Source organism: Colletes gigas, unplaced genomic scaffold, assembly GCF_013123115.1.
Source record: "Colletes gigas isolate AHSC1104 unplaced genomic scaffold, ASM1312311v1 Colletes_gigas_Sc00007, whole genome shotgun sequence".
Classification (NCBI taxonomy): Eukaryota; Metazoa; Arthropoda; class Insecta; order Hymenoptera; family Colletidae; genus Colletes; species Colletes gigas.
Window position 1 is genome coordinate 4628205 of NW_025106636.1, and position 14452 is coordinate 4642656.

The window sequence follows — 14452 nt, forward strand, 5'->3', positions numbered from 1 at the left end:
GATTTTACATTGATGACATGTATTTATTATATAAATAGAAGAATCTGTACTAGGCTTTCGTTGACGGGCACGCGCGTGAAATCGTAAACCGATCTGGCGGCACGGCTATTCGAAAATGTAATCTGTTTTGTGCAAACTAGGACGCATCGACGGGGGTACGATTTAACGCGCGTGTCTAACAGCACTGTTATACGTGAAGCATCGTTCGCTTGTTTTAGCTCAAAGAGTCAGCAAAATGTTCGAAAGAAATTTCAATCAAATCAAATGTTACTTTTTTCTTTTTTTTTCTTTTTCATCTTTTTGAAATAATCCGCGTGTTATTTGTTTCACCTTTGCGCCGCACTATGTAGTATCGGCACAGTGTATAGTTTGAGTGTATACGTGTATCGACTACAGCAGAATTAGCATCTTTATCTTTTATTATCGTTACGGTTATCGCTACTATAATTGATTATAAATCTCTGTGACCTATACTCTTATCGCTGTTAAATCTAAAAAGATGTGTCGATAATTCGTTTGCCATAAAACCTTGACAAAAAGTAATTTGCTGTGCGAAACTACTTGGATGCCAGGAACATTATTAGTCTGAAACAGAAAGAAAACGGGAATGTGTTTAGCGATTGTCCGTTAATAAAGTTCGTTGTATGAACAAGTGCGCTGATGTCTCTCACCTGAAATTAATAGCTCTTGCAGCGAGAAGTCGATTGCACTCCGCCGTGTCAGGTAAAGGTAACGGTAAATAAGGACTTTCGTTTTCTTGGTCGGTGAATTCAAATCTGTGAATCCTCGGTTGTACTTTCATGTCCCCGAACGATCCTTTTAATATCAAATAATGAAGAGGTAACGGGTACGTTGTTTTTGATTTTAATATCAGCTACAAAATTAAACAACGATTTTCATTGTTCCCACCGCCAACGCGTATCGAAATAAACACTCCGACATCTGACAATGATATTTAATCCCCACATACTTGATAAGTCATGTCCCTTTCCGAGCTTTGGGCGGGATCAGGCTGACTGTTGTTGATCCTCGCTTTTACTACCCACTGATTATTAAACGCCGGGAACCGAGAAGTTTCGTAAAATAGTTTATGGACAAACTCGTCCGTACGATACGGCTTCATTTGTAAATCTATAAACGACGAAATCCCACAAATAGATTACATCCTGCGTACTCCGCGAGGTATTTGTTATTAACAAACGACAGTTTAAAAGAAGGCTGAACAATGCAATCCGAGAATCTAGGCAAGCGAAACTATGTTAACTATCTGACGAAAGGGAACTGTTCCTGTTGCTGCTGGACAAGGCAGAAAACACAGGTGTAAGATACATTTCTCTAAGTCTAGTTGATGCGTAATCTTAATAGTTAAGGGGGTAATCAATCTCGAATGGTTGACTACCCCCTTAACACTTTAATGGCCGCACGTATCATAAAGTGAGACACACGAAGATGCTAGGACAATATATGTAACCTCAACAAACGTAACAAGTTGAATATACGATGAAATCACGCACACGTGACAGTGGCCAAAAGGCTGCTAGCTCGCGAACTCACGTATACGTGACAGCGGCCGTCAAAGTGTTAAGGGAGAGATTTGTTTGCAGGCATACACGAGAAACGGATACAGACCGTTGAATGTGATTTTCTCGTAGGACAAAAGGTCAAAGACATTGTCATAGAGCCTACGTTCTTCGAGGGTACGCGCGTCTATATCGCGCAAAGCCTCCATGACATCCAGCCCCGTACGATGAGGATGTACGCAGTGTGCTTCGTGCTCCGGGCATTCGTGATTTGGTCCACGCCAGGGGCAGCCGATTCTGCTATACTTGCAACTGGATATTCTGTACACATACAACAACTAACATTAAACTGCACCGTGTGTACGCGCGGCGTTTGAGTTACCTTTCCTCGCACATTGTCTCCTCGTGGCGTTCCAAGGAGTTTCGCGGGAATTCTTTCGCGCAATATTGACATTCCGCCGGCAACTCGGACACAGCCTTCTCGACCGCCAAATTACGCGACGGCGACGTTCTGCTGATCTCGATTCTGCAGTTGGGACACGTTGCCATTTCATCTCTCAGCCTGGCATCTGCGAGGACATGAGTGAAGCAACCGGCACACATCAAGTGTCCATTTGTACACTGTGAACATTTTTGCAGTATGTATTACTAGCATCCTCGACTTTGAACTTCTTTATTTTGATGAAATGATAATATCCTAGTCTTGTTGAAGGTTCTGTCAATCTTAGGTAAATTCGTTACGAAGTGTATGGGGCAGCTGTGTGCAAAATAGAATTTCTCCGGGCCACCGATGCGGAATGTTGATCAAAGGAAATAGTTTTAACGATAAAAAATGATTTTTTTTTTCTTTTTTTATTTTGCACATACTGCCACACTATGACCGGTCTTAGCAAACATATACAACCCTTGCAACAACATTAATCAAACTAGAGTAACAAAACTAATGTTCATGTATATTACCATGATTTTGATGTTTTTAAAACCTGAAACACAAAATCGTAGTAGTACTATTAATATAGTCAATTATTTTGCAAAACCAGTAGGTTAAAAAAGAAAAAAAAAAAAAAAAAAAGTAGTATGTGATTTATCATCGAAAGCAACCATCGTCAACGCTGCCAATATCGATAATAGAAAGGAAGAGAAAAGGATAATGATGCATGGGACAAGTGAAAAAGGTTGTCGTATGTGAAATAACTAACTAATAACCTTTAAGAATATTTATTTTGTTTAATGCTTTTCAACTATACATGTTATACAGATTTTCTGGAAATGCGCTTTCTCTCTCTCACTCTCACTCTCTCGCTATTAATTATAAATGATGAACATCAATTTCGCATGGGGCTACAATAACTTTTTCCTAGTAACTAAGATCTTGGTGTGTCTTTTTTTTTTTTTCCTTCAGTTTCGATTACTTCTTACAATAAACACACGATGCTTTTCTGATAGAAAATGTATTTGTTATATTATGTGCTAATGACTATAAAGATTTGTTTGACCTTAAGTACATCTCTGTACTTTTCTAATTGACTGTACAGTGGAACGTCAATTACCCAAAACTAATAAAGGAGAAAAGATCGTTCTGAACGAAACGATTATTTTGGATAATCGGTCCCAGAGAACCAATATTGCAAAAACTATGCAACGAAGTACCATCTCCTCCTGCATCGTTTAGAATCTCTTATAAGAGCCTTTGGATCAAACTCAGCAACGAGAGGGATCCGCCATCTAGTGGCGACATTCCTACTAAAGGTAGCAATTTTGCGTTCGTAAATCAAATGCATGAGAAGTACAACAATTTTGACTGTTAATTCAAGCAAAACTGAAAGTAGATTGCTAATTTCTTCTAAATTGAATATTTTATACGGGATCTAATTCCTTTCAGAGTTCTCGCCGATCTTAAATGCAACATCTAACGCATTTTGGCATACCAACGCTTCCTTCCCTTTCAATATCCATTTGTCTAATCTATCGTCTTGATCACTCACCTTGTTTCGAAGTTGTAATTTTGATTCGTTTACTTTTAATTCCGTTGAACGTGCACTTTCCAACATAATGCATATACCATGGCTAAAGTACAGACTCTTTCGCCTCTTTTTAAACGTTCAATGACATTTGACTTCTCTTACAAATCCCAGTACCACTCATTTCCTCATAGTACAAATGCAACGTGTAATTTTATTTATTTGTTTGTATCTAATGTTTGCGAGACACCAGCCTGGGACACTTTAATCATAGGCATAATGTATTGTAGAGGTTAGACGAATACAGGTTCAAAGTGTAAACAGCGTTAACGTCAGCGATGGGCAAATTTTTATTCGAGTAATAAATGACGAATAAAATCGCAGCGATTATTCGATCGAACAGTTCTTCGGACAAGTTTTTGTTCCTTCAACACGGGATACGATATCGTTTTGTGATGCAAATTCTAATTTGTATTCAACCGATAACGAATACAGTTGTCTATGTTTTATTCGTTATTGTATATTTTTATTTAAATGAGAATTTTGCCGATCACTGCTTAGCGTGGGGGGTTTGCGATGCTACAGACGTAACGTCTTTTTTTGTATTCGGATAATCGACGTTCTACTGTGTTAGAATACCGACAAGAATGAAGTTGAAATTGAAATTACTCGCGTGTACTTATAAAAATGAAATATTTCCAGTAATGTCTACGTGTTCACAAATGCACGAATACAACCTGTGCACCACAGTAAATAAAACTGTTACGTCGTGCGCTAGATGGCGCACTGAATAAACTTACAGTATGTGTCTCTATTACGACAGGTTAAACGCAACATTCTTCCCAGTGTTTTACAGTTAATGAAGACACTGAATATAGAATGCGTTACACATATATATATTTCTGTTAATGAAATTCAAAAGAGAACGACCAGGAACAAAATATAAATAGTATAAGGTGGACTGGAATGCTATAAATTTAATAATAGAGGAGCTTCTGTAAATAAATATTGCTAAAAAATGGGATTATTTGCCTGGCCATGCATACATACAATAATTCTCTTTGTGGTCCATTTGTCTGTGTATTTATTTCACGCATAATTTGAAAATTCGCACAAACTTACATTGTAGTGAGAATTACTTTACATGCATGCATAAACAGATTCATAAAAAATGTGACTCATTTTTTACAATACAAACTTTATGAAGAAAAGCAATTGATCAGTGTATTTATCATAACACCAAATGCTTCAAACTATCGTCTCAAATGATTTAGTAAAGCATACTACGTGCAACAATATGTTTTTATTACAATAAAGAATTTCCAAAACTTCTAAATACATTCAACAACAACAAATATTCATTAAAGTTAGTATTCGTATTAAACAAGTTAAAGGCTTCTTCATATGTACCTCCTATTCAAACATTTAACACCATTTTCACTAAAAGAAACATATAATTACCTACCTGCGATCATTTCATTATAATCTTAAAAGGAAATGCAATACTGGTGATGAAAATTTTTGTTTTTTTTTTTTTTTTTTTAATTTTAACAACATGGTAATAAAGGTAGCTTAAGTTTGTCTTAAATACTTATACGATTACAATTTAAATGAAAACTGCAATTGTACAACTGTTAATTTTATCTTCCTGCAATGTCAGAGAAATAAGTCTTATCAAGAGGGCAAACTATTTAAAAATATATTGTAATCATCAAAAATAAAAAAAAAGAAAGAAAGACGGACAGAGTGAGAGAGAAAGAATCTAATAAAGAAATAAAGTGGTATTAATGACTGTTTGTTAATTGATCAGGAAATTAAAAATCAGGAAACGGAAAGTACTATAAATAAATGATATACAATAACAGGTCACAAAGTTCAAATACCTGTTAAGTTTTTGTATTTCTGATATACCTTTTTGGGCTCGTTTATTTTTGTAATTTCTGGCGACATAAAGCTTAAGTAACAAAGCCAAATATTACGAAACGTTTCTACATACGTTTCGATAATAAAATTTACCACCGTCAAAGAATAACCGAAAACGACAAAAGACGATTTCGGACAGGAGAACGTCAATAATTTGTCACGGTGAACACTGTACAGTCAAAACAATATTTATCTAACAACGTATCCATATATATATCTCTAAATATATGTATATATACATATATGTATATATATACGTATTCGTAGTGAACAAGAAAGTCACTAAACGACCTCGGGTGAAAATGTCGGATGAAAAGGAACGACGACATTACAATGATCGCCGATGTTTAGATACGGGGAATACCGTTCGAGAGAACCCAAGCATTCGTAAATTTGCATCATTTTCGTAACTGCCACGCGCTGAATAATACAAGACAAAGAATTTAGACAAATATCTATTGAAACTTACCTGATAGACAGCCGCCTTGGGTAAATCGAGGCAAACTGCGCAGCACAGGATGCCGCCCAAGCGGTGTTCCAGCCTTTGCTCGGTTTTCCCATCGGTTCTTGACACTTTTCGACGCTTTTTGTCGGGCTCGAGGAAGTCCTCTAGCTTCTCGAGGTCGTCGCGAATAGGTGTAGCCGAGGGAGCCTGCTCCATAACGCTACTCGACGATGCAGCTTCGTTGCTCGGGTCCGCCATATTGATTGTTTTGATTTTTCGTCCGTGGGAGCGTGAGAATTGCGCAGATGTCAAACACAGACCACGCAATACACTCCTAGATAGGGACGACAATGACGCGATACTTTGCAAATTTTATCGAGCCAGTCGATGTTTCGTTCTGACTTACAAGCAGGGATACGCATTAAAATTCATACTACTTAATTAGCTCGGTAACGTTTCAAACAGAACCAACATTTCTCTCCTACGACATGAAAACTTTTACCTTAACCATACACCACGAAAACATAGGAGAAGTATTGGTATAACTCCGTGGCGACCAAAGATTTTGGTCCTACTTTTCTACCAATACATTCTTATATGCGGAAATAAAACATGCAATTCTTAGTTGTTACGATGTTATTAATCGAAACCACCAATGAGAGTTTTATGGCGACGATTCTGCTATAAGAATAATACAGATTTAATGTCAAGCTTAATCGATGGGCTTTAATTGGACCAGATTTGCGCAACTTCAGCGTATTAATGCCTGTAATGTAAAGAGAACGTCATATGAATATATTATACGTTTGGTTTTTCATAAAAACTCTTTTGCATTATTTATTGAAACCTTTCCCTGTAGAAATAGTTCCTCCTTTAGAGAACAGATTCTCTATTTTCCCATGAGCAATATATTTTTGTTTTGAACAGTGTTTTTTGAAATCTATCTACTGTACAAAAAGGAAAATTATAAACAATTTTAGAATATGTTACTCATATAGGGATATATGATAGTAACACTATATAGTCAAGTTGCTAAGCAACTGCGTGTCAACAATAACATAACCTAGCATTATATTTGAAGTGTCATGTTCCAAGAAATGTAGAATTCATAAATTTAAAAGGATATGTAAGTATATGGTTTTGGAGTTTATACAAAGTGCGTTTTTACATAGATTTTATACTATTCGCCAATGTTATGAATCACATGACCAAGATATCGTCATTGACATTAAAACAAATCAAGCGATACCAATATGCAAGATTCGTTTACACTGTACATCATAATGAAAAACGAGGCATCTTTTATTTAAAACTGGACGATAATTGTAAGATGTATTACCTGAGCGATCATTACATTAATATCAACATTTTAACTCTCTAGTTATTAACAATATTTTGATTTTCACAATTTCATTTTTATTTTACTCGTACGCATAACATAGCTCTGTTACTTTACATTATTTTTTATACTTTTAGCAAAAGCTGTGTTGAAATACATTGCGGATGGAAAGGTATTGGATATGCAAGCAATTAATGTACCGTACAGATATACAGGACAAGGTATAGCACGGCTACTTGCTGAGGTACTATTTACATTCACAATTATGGTGATTCCAAGTTAAAATTAATTGTTTTAAGATATTAGTTGACAATGTAGATTCAAGTATACCATATTAAAATTAAATAGTTCATCTAAGAAAAAAAATGAACCATATACTTTGACTTTAATATGATAATAAAAAAATTACATAAAAATTGTACTTTCAGACAGCATTTACGTACGCTATCGTGAACTACTACTACATGTACTTATCATGCGATTATATGCAGAAGTATTATCTTGCGATTAAAAATCCTGATCTAGAGGATCGTATCGTCGGACCACCGCATATTTTAGACGGGCCAGATTCCGAACCCTTGGATCCCGATGTTATTTACGAGCTACCCGATCCAGAAGACTTTCTGATCTATTCCACTTAATAAACGTTTTCGTTTAAACAATTATTATTGCAACTGAAGTTAATCGAAATGTATCTTAAATTAATGGTCTGAAATCGAATATTGTATACCGTTTACAAAATGGAGGAGACAGAATATACAACGTTGATCGAATGGTATTGTCATCAATTTTATTATAATGGAATGTTGCTACGTTCCAAGGAAGCTTGCGAAGCTTACCCTACGAGCGAACGTTTGCGAATTCTTTTAAGTCTCGCGTACGCACTGACTGGAAAAACTCAAGAAGCTATTAAAGAAAGCTCGAGCTTGCTGAACAACCCAGACGTAACATTAGCAGCGTTGACTCTTCAAAATATAGCGTACACAATCAGCGAGAACGTCGAAAGAGCAACCATGATGCAGATAGACACAAGAATCAGAGACGAGAGACGAAAATCATCCCCGAATGCATTGTCGTTGGCAGCCATGGTGTTGTTGCTGTCGCAAAAAGTTGATAAAGCTAAAGATTACGTGGACAGAGCTTATAAATTAAATTCGTCCAATATAAACGTTTTGTTAGCCAAAGGCTGGGTAGATCTGTCCGTTGCGAACGAAAGCAGCTCGGAGGAGCCGAATTTGTTTCAAGTTATCTTGGAACAAGACTCGAAGAACGTGAATGCTCTGCTGGGTTCAGCAAAATATAAACAGCAACATGGCGACAGCGCCGGTGCAATATTATCCTTAAACTCGTTGATCGTACGTTATCCCAAGCTGAGCTTGCCCCTGATCGAAAAATTGTACAATCAGCTCTCGCTGAAAGAATGGGATCAAGCATTGGAGACCGCCAACAGGATATCGTCGATCGATTCGAACAACTTGGACGCTATGAAGGCGCACACGTTCGTAGTTCTTTGCAGGGATGGAAATTACAGCGAAGGTTTGAAGCATTTGCAATCGTTCTTCCGGAATCTGATGGCTACGGAACCGAGGAACGCGACCGTCTTCATCAGCAACGTGCAACTGTTTCTGCGATTGGCCTGCAAAAATCAAGAAATCCTGGCAGAACTGTCGAGAGCCACCGAGAAGATGGTGCAACAAAATTCGAAGAACGCTGACTTGATGGTAGAGTTGGGTAATTTGTACGTTTCGTTGAACAAGGCTAAGGACGCGGAACACTGGTACAGAAACGCAGTGAGGATAAACGAGTCCTCGTTCGTTGCTTTGATGGGGCTAGCGAATTGTCAGCTGATGGACGCCTCGGCTGATGCTGCGGAATTGGCGCAGCAACAAGTAGACTTTCTCATGGAGATACAATCGAATTCGATAGCGGCCGAGTTGCTGTTCATGTCCGCGAAGCTGCAATCCAACGATCCGACCAAGTCTCTCAATTGTTTGGACAACGCAGCCATGATCATATTGAGCAATTGCAAGTACATACCCTATGGGTACGCGTACATAAAAAGATTGAACCCCGACTTGTGCTTGGAAATCTCTAAACAGCGTCTGGTGTATTCGATCACGAAGGACGCGACGAATTTGGAACAGGATGGAGCATCCAATCGAAAGGAACCGAGTTTGTATTTATTGGAACAGTTGACAGAGGCGTATCCTGGTTTGGTCGAGGCGCAGTTGCTGTTGAGCAAAGTGAAAATGCAGATAGGGGAGTTGGACGGCGCCTCGAGCATACTGAAGGATCTGTTGGAGAACGTTGATTCGTCAAACGCGGAGGCACATTTGCTCATGGCTCAAATCCAGGCTCGTCGCGGGAATTACCAACTGGCTTCGCAGAGCCTCGAGGTCGGATTGAGCTACAACTTCAAGATCAGGGACAATCCGATTTACCATTTGATCACGGGCATAGTTCAGAAAGAGAACAGAGACGTCGAGGGCGCGATAAAGAGCTTCCAGGCGGCCATGTCGTACGCCGGGTTACAATCCCGCGAGAACGTTATGGAAACTGTGCGTATCTCGACCTCCGACATGGCGACTCTGTATCTCGAGCTGATCTCCGCGTACGGTAAAATGAGACAATTTGGCGAGGCAGTTTCCGCGATGCAGGATGCGAAAACGAAGCTGGGGAATACCACGGAAGAAGGCAGAGTATTAATAGGACACGCGGAACTGCTCTTAGAAATGGGAGAGCTGGACGAATCCATCCAATGTTTGTCCAAAGTCACACCAGATCAGCCGTATTATCTGCAAGCTCATACGCGTTTGGCTGAGATCAATTTGAAACACAAGAAGGACAGGCACGCGTTCGCCATGTGTTTCAGGTCTGTCTACGAGTCGTTGTTCTTGTTATTTTTCGATATGGATTTTTTATTCGTTCGTTTGCAGGGAATTGGTAGAACATTGTCCCGATTCCAAGACGTACAGCATGCTGGGCGACGCGTACATGTCTATACAGGAACCGGAAAGAGCCATAGAGGCGTACGAAGAAGCATTGAAACGAAACCCAACGGATAAGTTTCATATAGCGAGTAAATTGGGCAAAGCTCTCGTGAAGACTCACCAATACACGAACGCTATAAATTATTACTGGGAAGCTATGAAACAGGACAATTTCAAAGGCTTGAAGTTGGACTTAGCGAAGCTATTCATGACGATGAAACAGTACGATAAAGCGGAGGCTACGTTGGTACAGGAACTGCAAGGTAGATGTCGCGCAGTTAACGGGGCTTCCCCAACGCTATTACTTACTTGTTTTTCATAAATTTGCTCGTTTTAGGAGGGCTTTGAGTCGTAGAATCTAATTGATATTATTTTTCTTTAAATTGCTAACTTCCCGTACTTTAGATGGTCGTCGAGACACGGATATACAAAGTTTAGAAGTGCGTGGCAAACTTCTGCTGCTGCTCGCGAAAACGCGAGAGAGAGCAGATAACATTAAGGGCGCTCTATCGGCGCTCAAAGAGGCTAAAGAAAATCAGCACAGGTACATACAGCGTCTAGGAGGCTCCAACTCTGATGAAGAGAAACAAACCTTGGCCAACATCTGCTTGACAATGGCGGATTATTCGACTTCTTTGAGGGACTACGATCAGGCTATAATGTACTACAAGGAAGCTCTGAACCATAATCCAGCGAATGTGCAAGCCTTGTTGTCATTGGCCAAGCTATACATGCAGGTTAACGATTAAGACAAAGGTAGCTAATATGACCTAGCAAAAGTCAAGTAGTTTGATTTGCCTCAAACTAAAGAGGAACATGGGCCATATTAGGTATCTTTGTTCTATGTAACCCACGACTTATCATGATAAGTTCGTGGATAATGATCACCACAAATCAACAGACAAACAATTTGGACCGATGCGCCCAAAGCTGCACAGCTTTGTTGAACGCAGATCCGAACAACGAGGCAGCTTCGATAATGATGGCGGACCTCGCGTTCAGAAAGGTCGACTTCGACACGGCAGCGTTTCACTTTCGACAATTATTGATGAAGCAACCGACCTACTGGACTGCACTCGCAAGGCTGATAGAAGTTTCTCGTAGAACAGGTTGGGAACAAAGGATAGACATTTTTATAGGACATTTTGTAGAGTCTGAGCGTTTCGTCGGTTCAGGGGACATGGACGATCTCGAGGAATGGCTTCACCGTGCAGAAGTGGGCATGAGCGGATCAAGCTTAGCTGCTGGATATTATTACTGCGCTGGCTTGTTGGATTGGCGCATGGGAAGATCAAATTCTGCGCTGCGTCAGTTTAATTTCGCCAGACGCGATCCTGAGTGGGGTCAACAAGCAATATACAACATGATCGAGATTTGCTTAGACCCGGATGACGATTCCTCTTTGTCGAACGAGGTCTTCAACGACGAGGACGCGGAGTATCAAGACTCCAGAACGATGGCCTTAAAAACGGCGTACCGTCTGTTGCAGGTAAAGAAACTATAACGAGCTTGCCGGGGCAAACGATTTAAAACCACTGTTTCAGGAGTTGAGTCCTAAAGGCAGTCCCCACGAAATGTTAACGCACCGGCTGTTGAGCAACTTCTTCCTGCTAGCTACGAAACAGAAGTCGAACATAGAGAAGGCGTTGCAGGATTGCACGGCATTGGCCAGCCAGGAGGCTCTGAGGGATCACGTGGGACCTGCTCTTGGCATGGCCATGGCTCACATCCTCCTGAAACAAACACCTCGGGCGCGGAACCATTTGAAACGCGTCAGCAAGAACATATGGACCTTCGAGGATGCGGAGTACCTGGAACGCTGTTGGCTACTGTTGGCCGACATTTACACGCAGTCGAACAAGTACGACGAGGCTAACAAGCTCCTGAAACGCGTTTTGCAACACAACGTGACCTGCGTCAGGGCACACGAACTATCGGGCTACATAGCCGAGAAGGAGCAGAATTATCGCGAGGCCGCGTCGCAATACTGTCAAGCGTGGAAGTATGGCGGCAAAGCAAAGCTGTCGGTCGCCTACAAGTTGGCTTACTGCTCCATGAAGGCGAAATCGTACGCGGAGGCGATCGAGGTCTGCAACGAGGTGCTCAAACTGAACCCGGAGTATCCGCGCATCAAAAAGGACATTTTGGAAAAGTGTATTAACAATTTGCGAACGTAATAAAAGTTCTTTTATCTCCACATTTTGTACTCTTTCTGTATAATCCTGACTACCATAAATTTGCCTGGCCACACATTATATTAACAGTAAAGGAATTTTTTTTTCGTAAACGCGTAGGATTTCGAGGGTATGTCTATTGACCTAAAATGATTGCAATTGACCCCTCCAATCAAAAATAATTTTTTTAGAACGATTTAAAATTTTTTATTTTCGTCGAAAAATTTCAGCAAATACTCGAATTTTTTTCTTCTTCGATAGGTTAGTTTTGATTCTCATTGATTCGTCAAAGATTATTGAGTATTGTCATGAGGTATAGTGAATAGTTTCTCAACTGACCGCCATTCATGAGAAGAGGACGCTAAAATGGCAGTCAGATTGGGCCACGAAAGGCCATAAGATGTAAGGTCTACTCGTACACCTCGTCTATGGTTGCCAACTTCAATGCTCGGTTGATAACCAACAAACATGAATTTGATCGTTCCGGAAGAAGGGGAGACCGTGGTCACTAACGTTTCACGACGCAAGGACGACGTCCTGCGTATCGTGGTCACGGACGGGACCACGGAAATGACCCTGGCGTTCCTGCACCGGATACTGTCCGTCAACTCGTTTGGTCCGGACCAATCGGTGTTCATCAGCATTTACGAATTCCCAGAAAAGGCAGTGTTTCTGGAGAGCATCGCGATCGAACTTACCGCGTTCAGTCCCAATATCTTGCATGGTAAATAGCCTAGGTTCTTGCAGTTCCTTTAAGGATCGATTATCTTTTTATTGGGCACTTTTTACAGGCATTAATTACTGTTTCGATGCTTCGGTTGCTTTCAAAGACGCGGACGTCGTGGTCTGTATAGGTACAGCAAGGGGGTACATGTTCACTGAAAATGATTACAACGACCTATTCTTCAAGGACTACGTTCGCGCCGCCAAGTTTTACGTATTAACGTATACTCGTTACATCGAATTAGACCAATAATCCTAGAGTTGCTATAGCTCAGTACTTTGTTCCCTTCTCTACAGGGCGAATGCATAGAGAAGTACGCGAAAAGGGACGCGAAGATTATAGTACTCGGTGGCACGGCTGCCACGATCATATCCCGATACGCCACGTCCATTCCTATCAAGAATATAACAGCCCTGTCTATGTTCAATAGAAAGATCGCTGCAGCACATGTACGACTATATACGTAAATCATTATTAAAATGTTTAATAAATCTTTTGGTTCGATTAGTCGCCTCTAGGTGTCTTTTAGGAATGCTTGTGTGGTTATCGTTTCAGATCGCTGCTCGAGCAAACTGTCATCCGGCAGATATTAAGAACATTATAATATGGGGTTCCAACAACAGGTACAACTTCCCAGATTGCGGGTACATGTACTTCGCGGATGGAAGGCCCCTAACCGACGAGCTAATAGTGTGGCTAAAAACGGATCTTCCAGGTGTAAGAATGTCTTTCCTATACCTTGTATTTTATAATTTTTACTATCTTATTGGGTTATTCTCACCTTTTCTGTAAGCTAGCTGCGCCATTTTGTTAGGTACCGCTTTGCCCGCCATCTGTAACATAAATTCTGTACCGTTGAAACGTTGTAAGAGAAAGAAATAGGAAAGGTATGCAATTATCGAACAATATTCCCTGTTTTTTTGTAGATTCTGCGAAAGATCACTCACAGACCTAGATACGTCAGATCGACAGCGTGCTGTTTGGCGGACCATTGCGATATTTTGTGGAATGGTACCCCCGAGAACGAGTGGGCCTGCATGGGGGTATTGTCCGACCATTCTTACGGCATTCGAGCAGGGATATTTTTCTCGTACCCCGTATTCTGTAGAAACGGACAATACGAAATCGTGCAAGTATAAAATACCGTTTGAAAGTTTTGGATTCGGTTCACAATGTAATTTCGTAGGGCCTCGCTATCGACGAATACGTTAAGAGATACATCTTGGACTTAAGCAGACTGATAGCAAGAGACGTCACCGCCGCCAGAGCACTGTGCGATTAGAACTCAAACAGCAGATAATATACGATATGTTTTTCACTGGAATATAACGCGTTCGTCTACTATTTATGCATTTTATTGCATTTATACAAGGTAC

The 14452-nt window shown here is 40.3% G+C and overlaps 4 protein-coding genes across 5 annotated transcripts; 3 read left to right on the top strand and 1 right to left on the bottom strand.

Annotated features, from left to right (window-relative positions):
- Positions 1 to 69: 69 nt before the first annotated feature.
- LOC122396134 (cysteine and histidine-rich protein 1 homolog) lies at positions 70 to 6496 on the bottom strand. The gene is made up of 6 exons (XM_043394273.1): positions 5874 to 6496; positions 1903 to 2141; positions 1630 to 1841; positions 971 to 1131; positions 672 to 874; positions 70 to 585 (listed from the first exon to the last, which is right to left on the bottom strand). The coding sequence occupies exons 1-6, from the start codon at positions 6105 to 6107 to the stop codon at positions 558 to 560; spliced, it is 1077 nt and encodes a 358-aa protein (XP_043250208.1). The 5' UTR covers positions 6108 to 6496; the 3' UTR covers positions 70 to 557.
- A 306-nt stretch (positions 6497 to 6802) lies between these two features.
- Positions 6803 to 7829, top strand: LOC122396111 (protein NATD1-like). Of its 2 annotated transcripts, none has more exons than XR_006259013.1 (3): positions 6803 to 6975; positions 7326 to 7432; positions 7617 to 7635. XR_006259013.1 is itself a non-coding variant. In XM_043394238.1 (3 exons), the coding sequence occupies exons 1-3, from the start codon at positions 7045 to 7047 to the stop codon at positions 7827 to 7829; spliced, it is 450 nt and encodes a 149-aa protein (XP_043250173.1). The 2 variants fall into 2 exon arrangements, 1 of the variants encoding a protein (XP_043250173.1); XM_043394238.1 differs by lacking the exon at positions 6803 to 6975 and adding an exon at positions 7045 to 7174 and having other exon boundaries at positions 7617 to 7829.
- LOC122396110 (tetratricopeptide repeat protein 21B-like) lies at positions 7794 to 12355 on the top strand. The gene is made up of 6 exons (XM_043394237.1): positions 7794 to 10060; positions 10125 to 10441; positions 10584 to 10915; positions 11080 to 11287; positions 11354 to 11667; positions 11723 to 12355. Exons 1-6 carry the CDS (start codon positions 7929 to 7931, stop codon positions 12353 to 12355), a joined length of 3936 nt encoding a protein of 1311 aa, XP_043250172.1. The 5' UTR covers positions 7794 to 7928.
- A 465-nt stretch (positions 12356 to 12820) lies between these two features.
- On the top strand, positions 12821 to 14358 carry LOC122396577 (malate dehydrogenase-like). The gene is made up of 6 exons (XM_043395114.1): positions 12821 to 13076; positions 13144 to 13289; positions 13373 to 13525; positions 13632 to 13793; positions 14003 to 14209; positions 14263 to 14358. Exons 1-6 carry the CDS (start codon positions 12821 to 12823, stop codon positions 14356 to 14358), a joined length of 1020 nt encoding a protein of 339 aa, XP_043251049.1.
- The last annotated feature ends 94 nt before the right edge of the window (positions 14359 to 14452 follow it).

What these genes read in the sequence shown, in the direction of transcription:
- LOC122396134 (XM_043394273.1), bottom strand. Translation starts at nt 6,107, where the DNA reads ATGGCGGACCCGAGCAACGAAGCTGCATCGTCGAGTAGCGTTATGGAG. An exon ending in AAAGGGACATGACTTATCAA is followed by an intron (nt 875 to 970) that starts GTATGTGGGGAT and finishes TTAATTTTGTAG; the next exon opens with CTGATATTAAAATCAAAAAC. An exon ending in GCAAGAGCTATTAATTTCAG is followed by an intron (nt 586 to 671) that starts GTGAGAGACATC and finishes TTTCTGTTTCAG; the next exon opens with ACTAATAATGTTCCTGGCAT.
- LOC122396111 (XM_043394238.1), top strand. Translation starts at nt 7,045, where the DNA reads ATGAATCACATGACCAAGATATCGTCATTGACATTAAAACAAATCAAG. An exon ending in TTTAAAACTGGACGATAATT is followed by an intron (nt 7,175 to 7,325) that starts GTAAGATGTATT and finishes TTATACTTTTAG; the next exon opens with CAAAAGCTGTGTTGAAATAC. An exon ending in TAGCACGGCTACTTGCTGAG is followed by an intron (nt 7,433 to 7,616) that starts GTACTATTTACA and finishes TTGTACTTTCAG; the next exon opens with ACAGCATTTACGTACGCTAT.
- LOC122396110 (XM_043394237.1), top strand. Translation starts at nt 7,929, where the DNA reads ATGGAGGAGACAGAATATACAACGTTGATCGAATGGTATTGTCATCAA. An exon ending in GTTGGTACAGGAACTGCAAG is followed by an intron (nt 10,442 to 10,583) that starts GTAGATGTCGCG and finishes CCCGTACTTTAG; the next exon opens with ATGGTCGTCGAGACACGGAT. An exon ending in CGGCGTACCGTCTGTTGCAG is followed by an intron (nt 11,668 to 11,722) that starts GTAAAGAAACTA and finishes CCACTGTTTCAG; the next exon opens with GAGTTGAGTCCTAAAGGCAG.
- LOC122396577 (XM_043395114.1), top strand. Translation starts at nt 12,821, where the DNA reads ATGAATTTGATCGTTCCGGAAGAAGGGGAGACCGTGGTCACTAACGTT. An exon ending in CAGTCCCAATATCTTGCATG is followed by an intron (nt 13,077 to 13,143) that starts GTAAATAGCCTA and finishes CACTTTTTACAG; the next exon opens with GCATTAATTACTGTTTCGAT. An exon ending in TAAAAACGGATCTTCCAGGT is followed by an intron (nt 13,794 to 14,002) that starts GTAAGAATGTCT and finishes GTTTTTTTGTAG; the next exon opens with ATTCTGCGAAAGATCACTCA.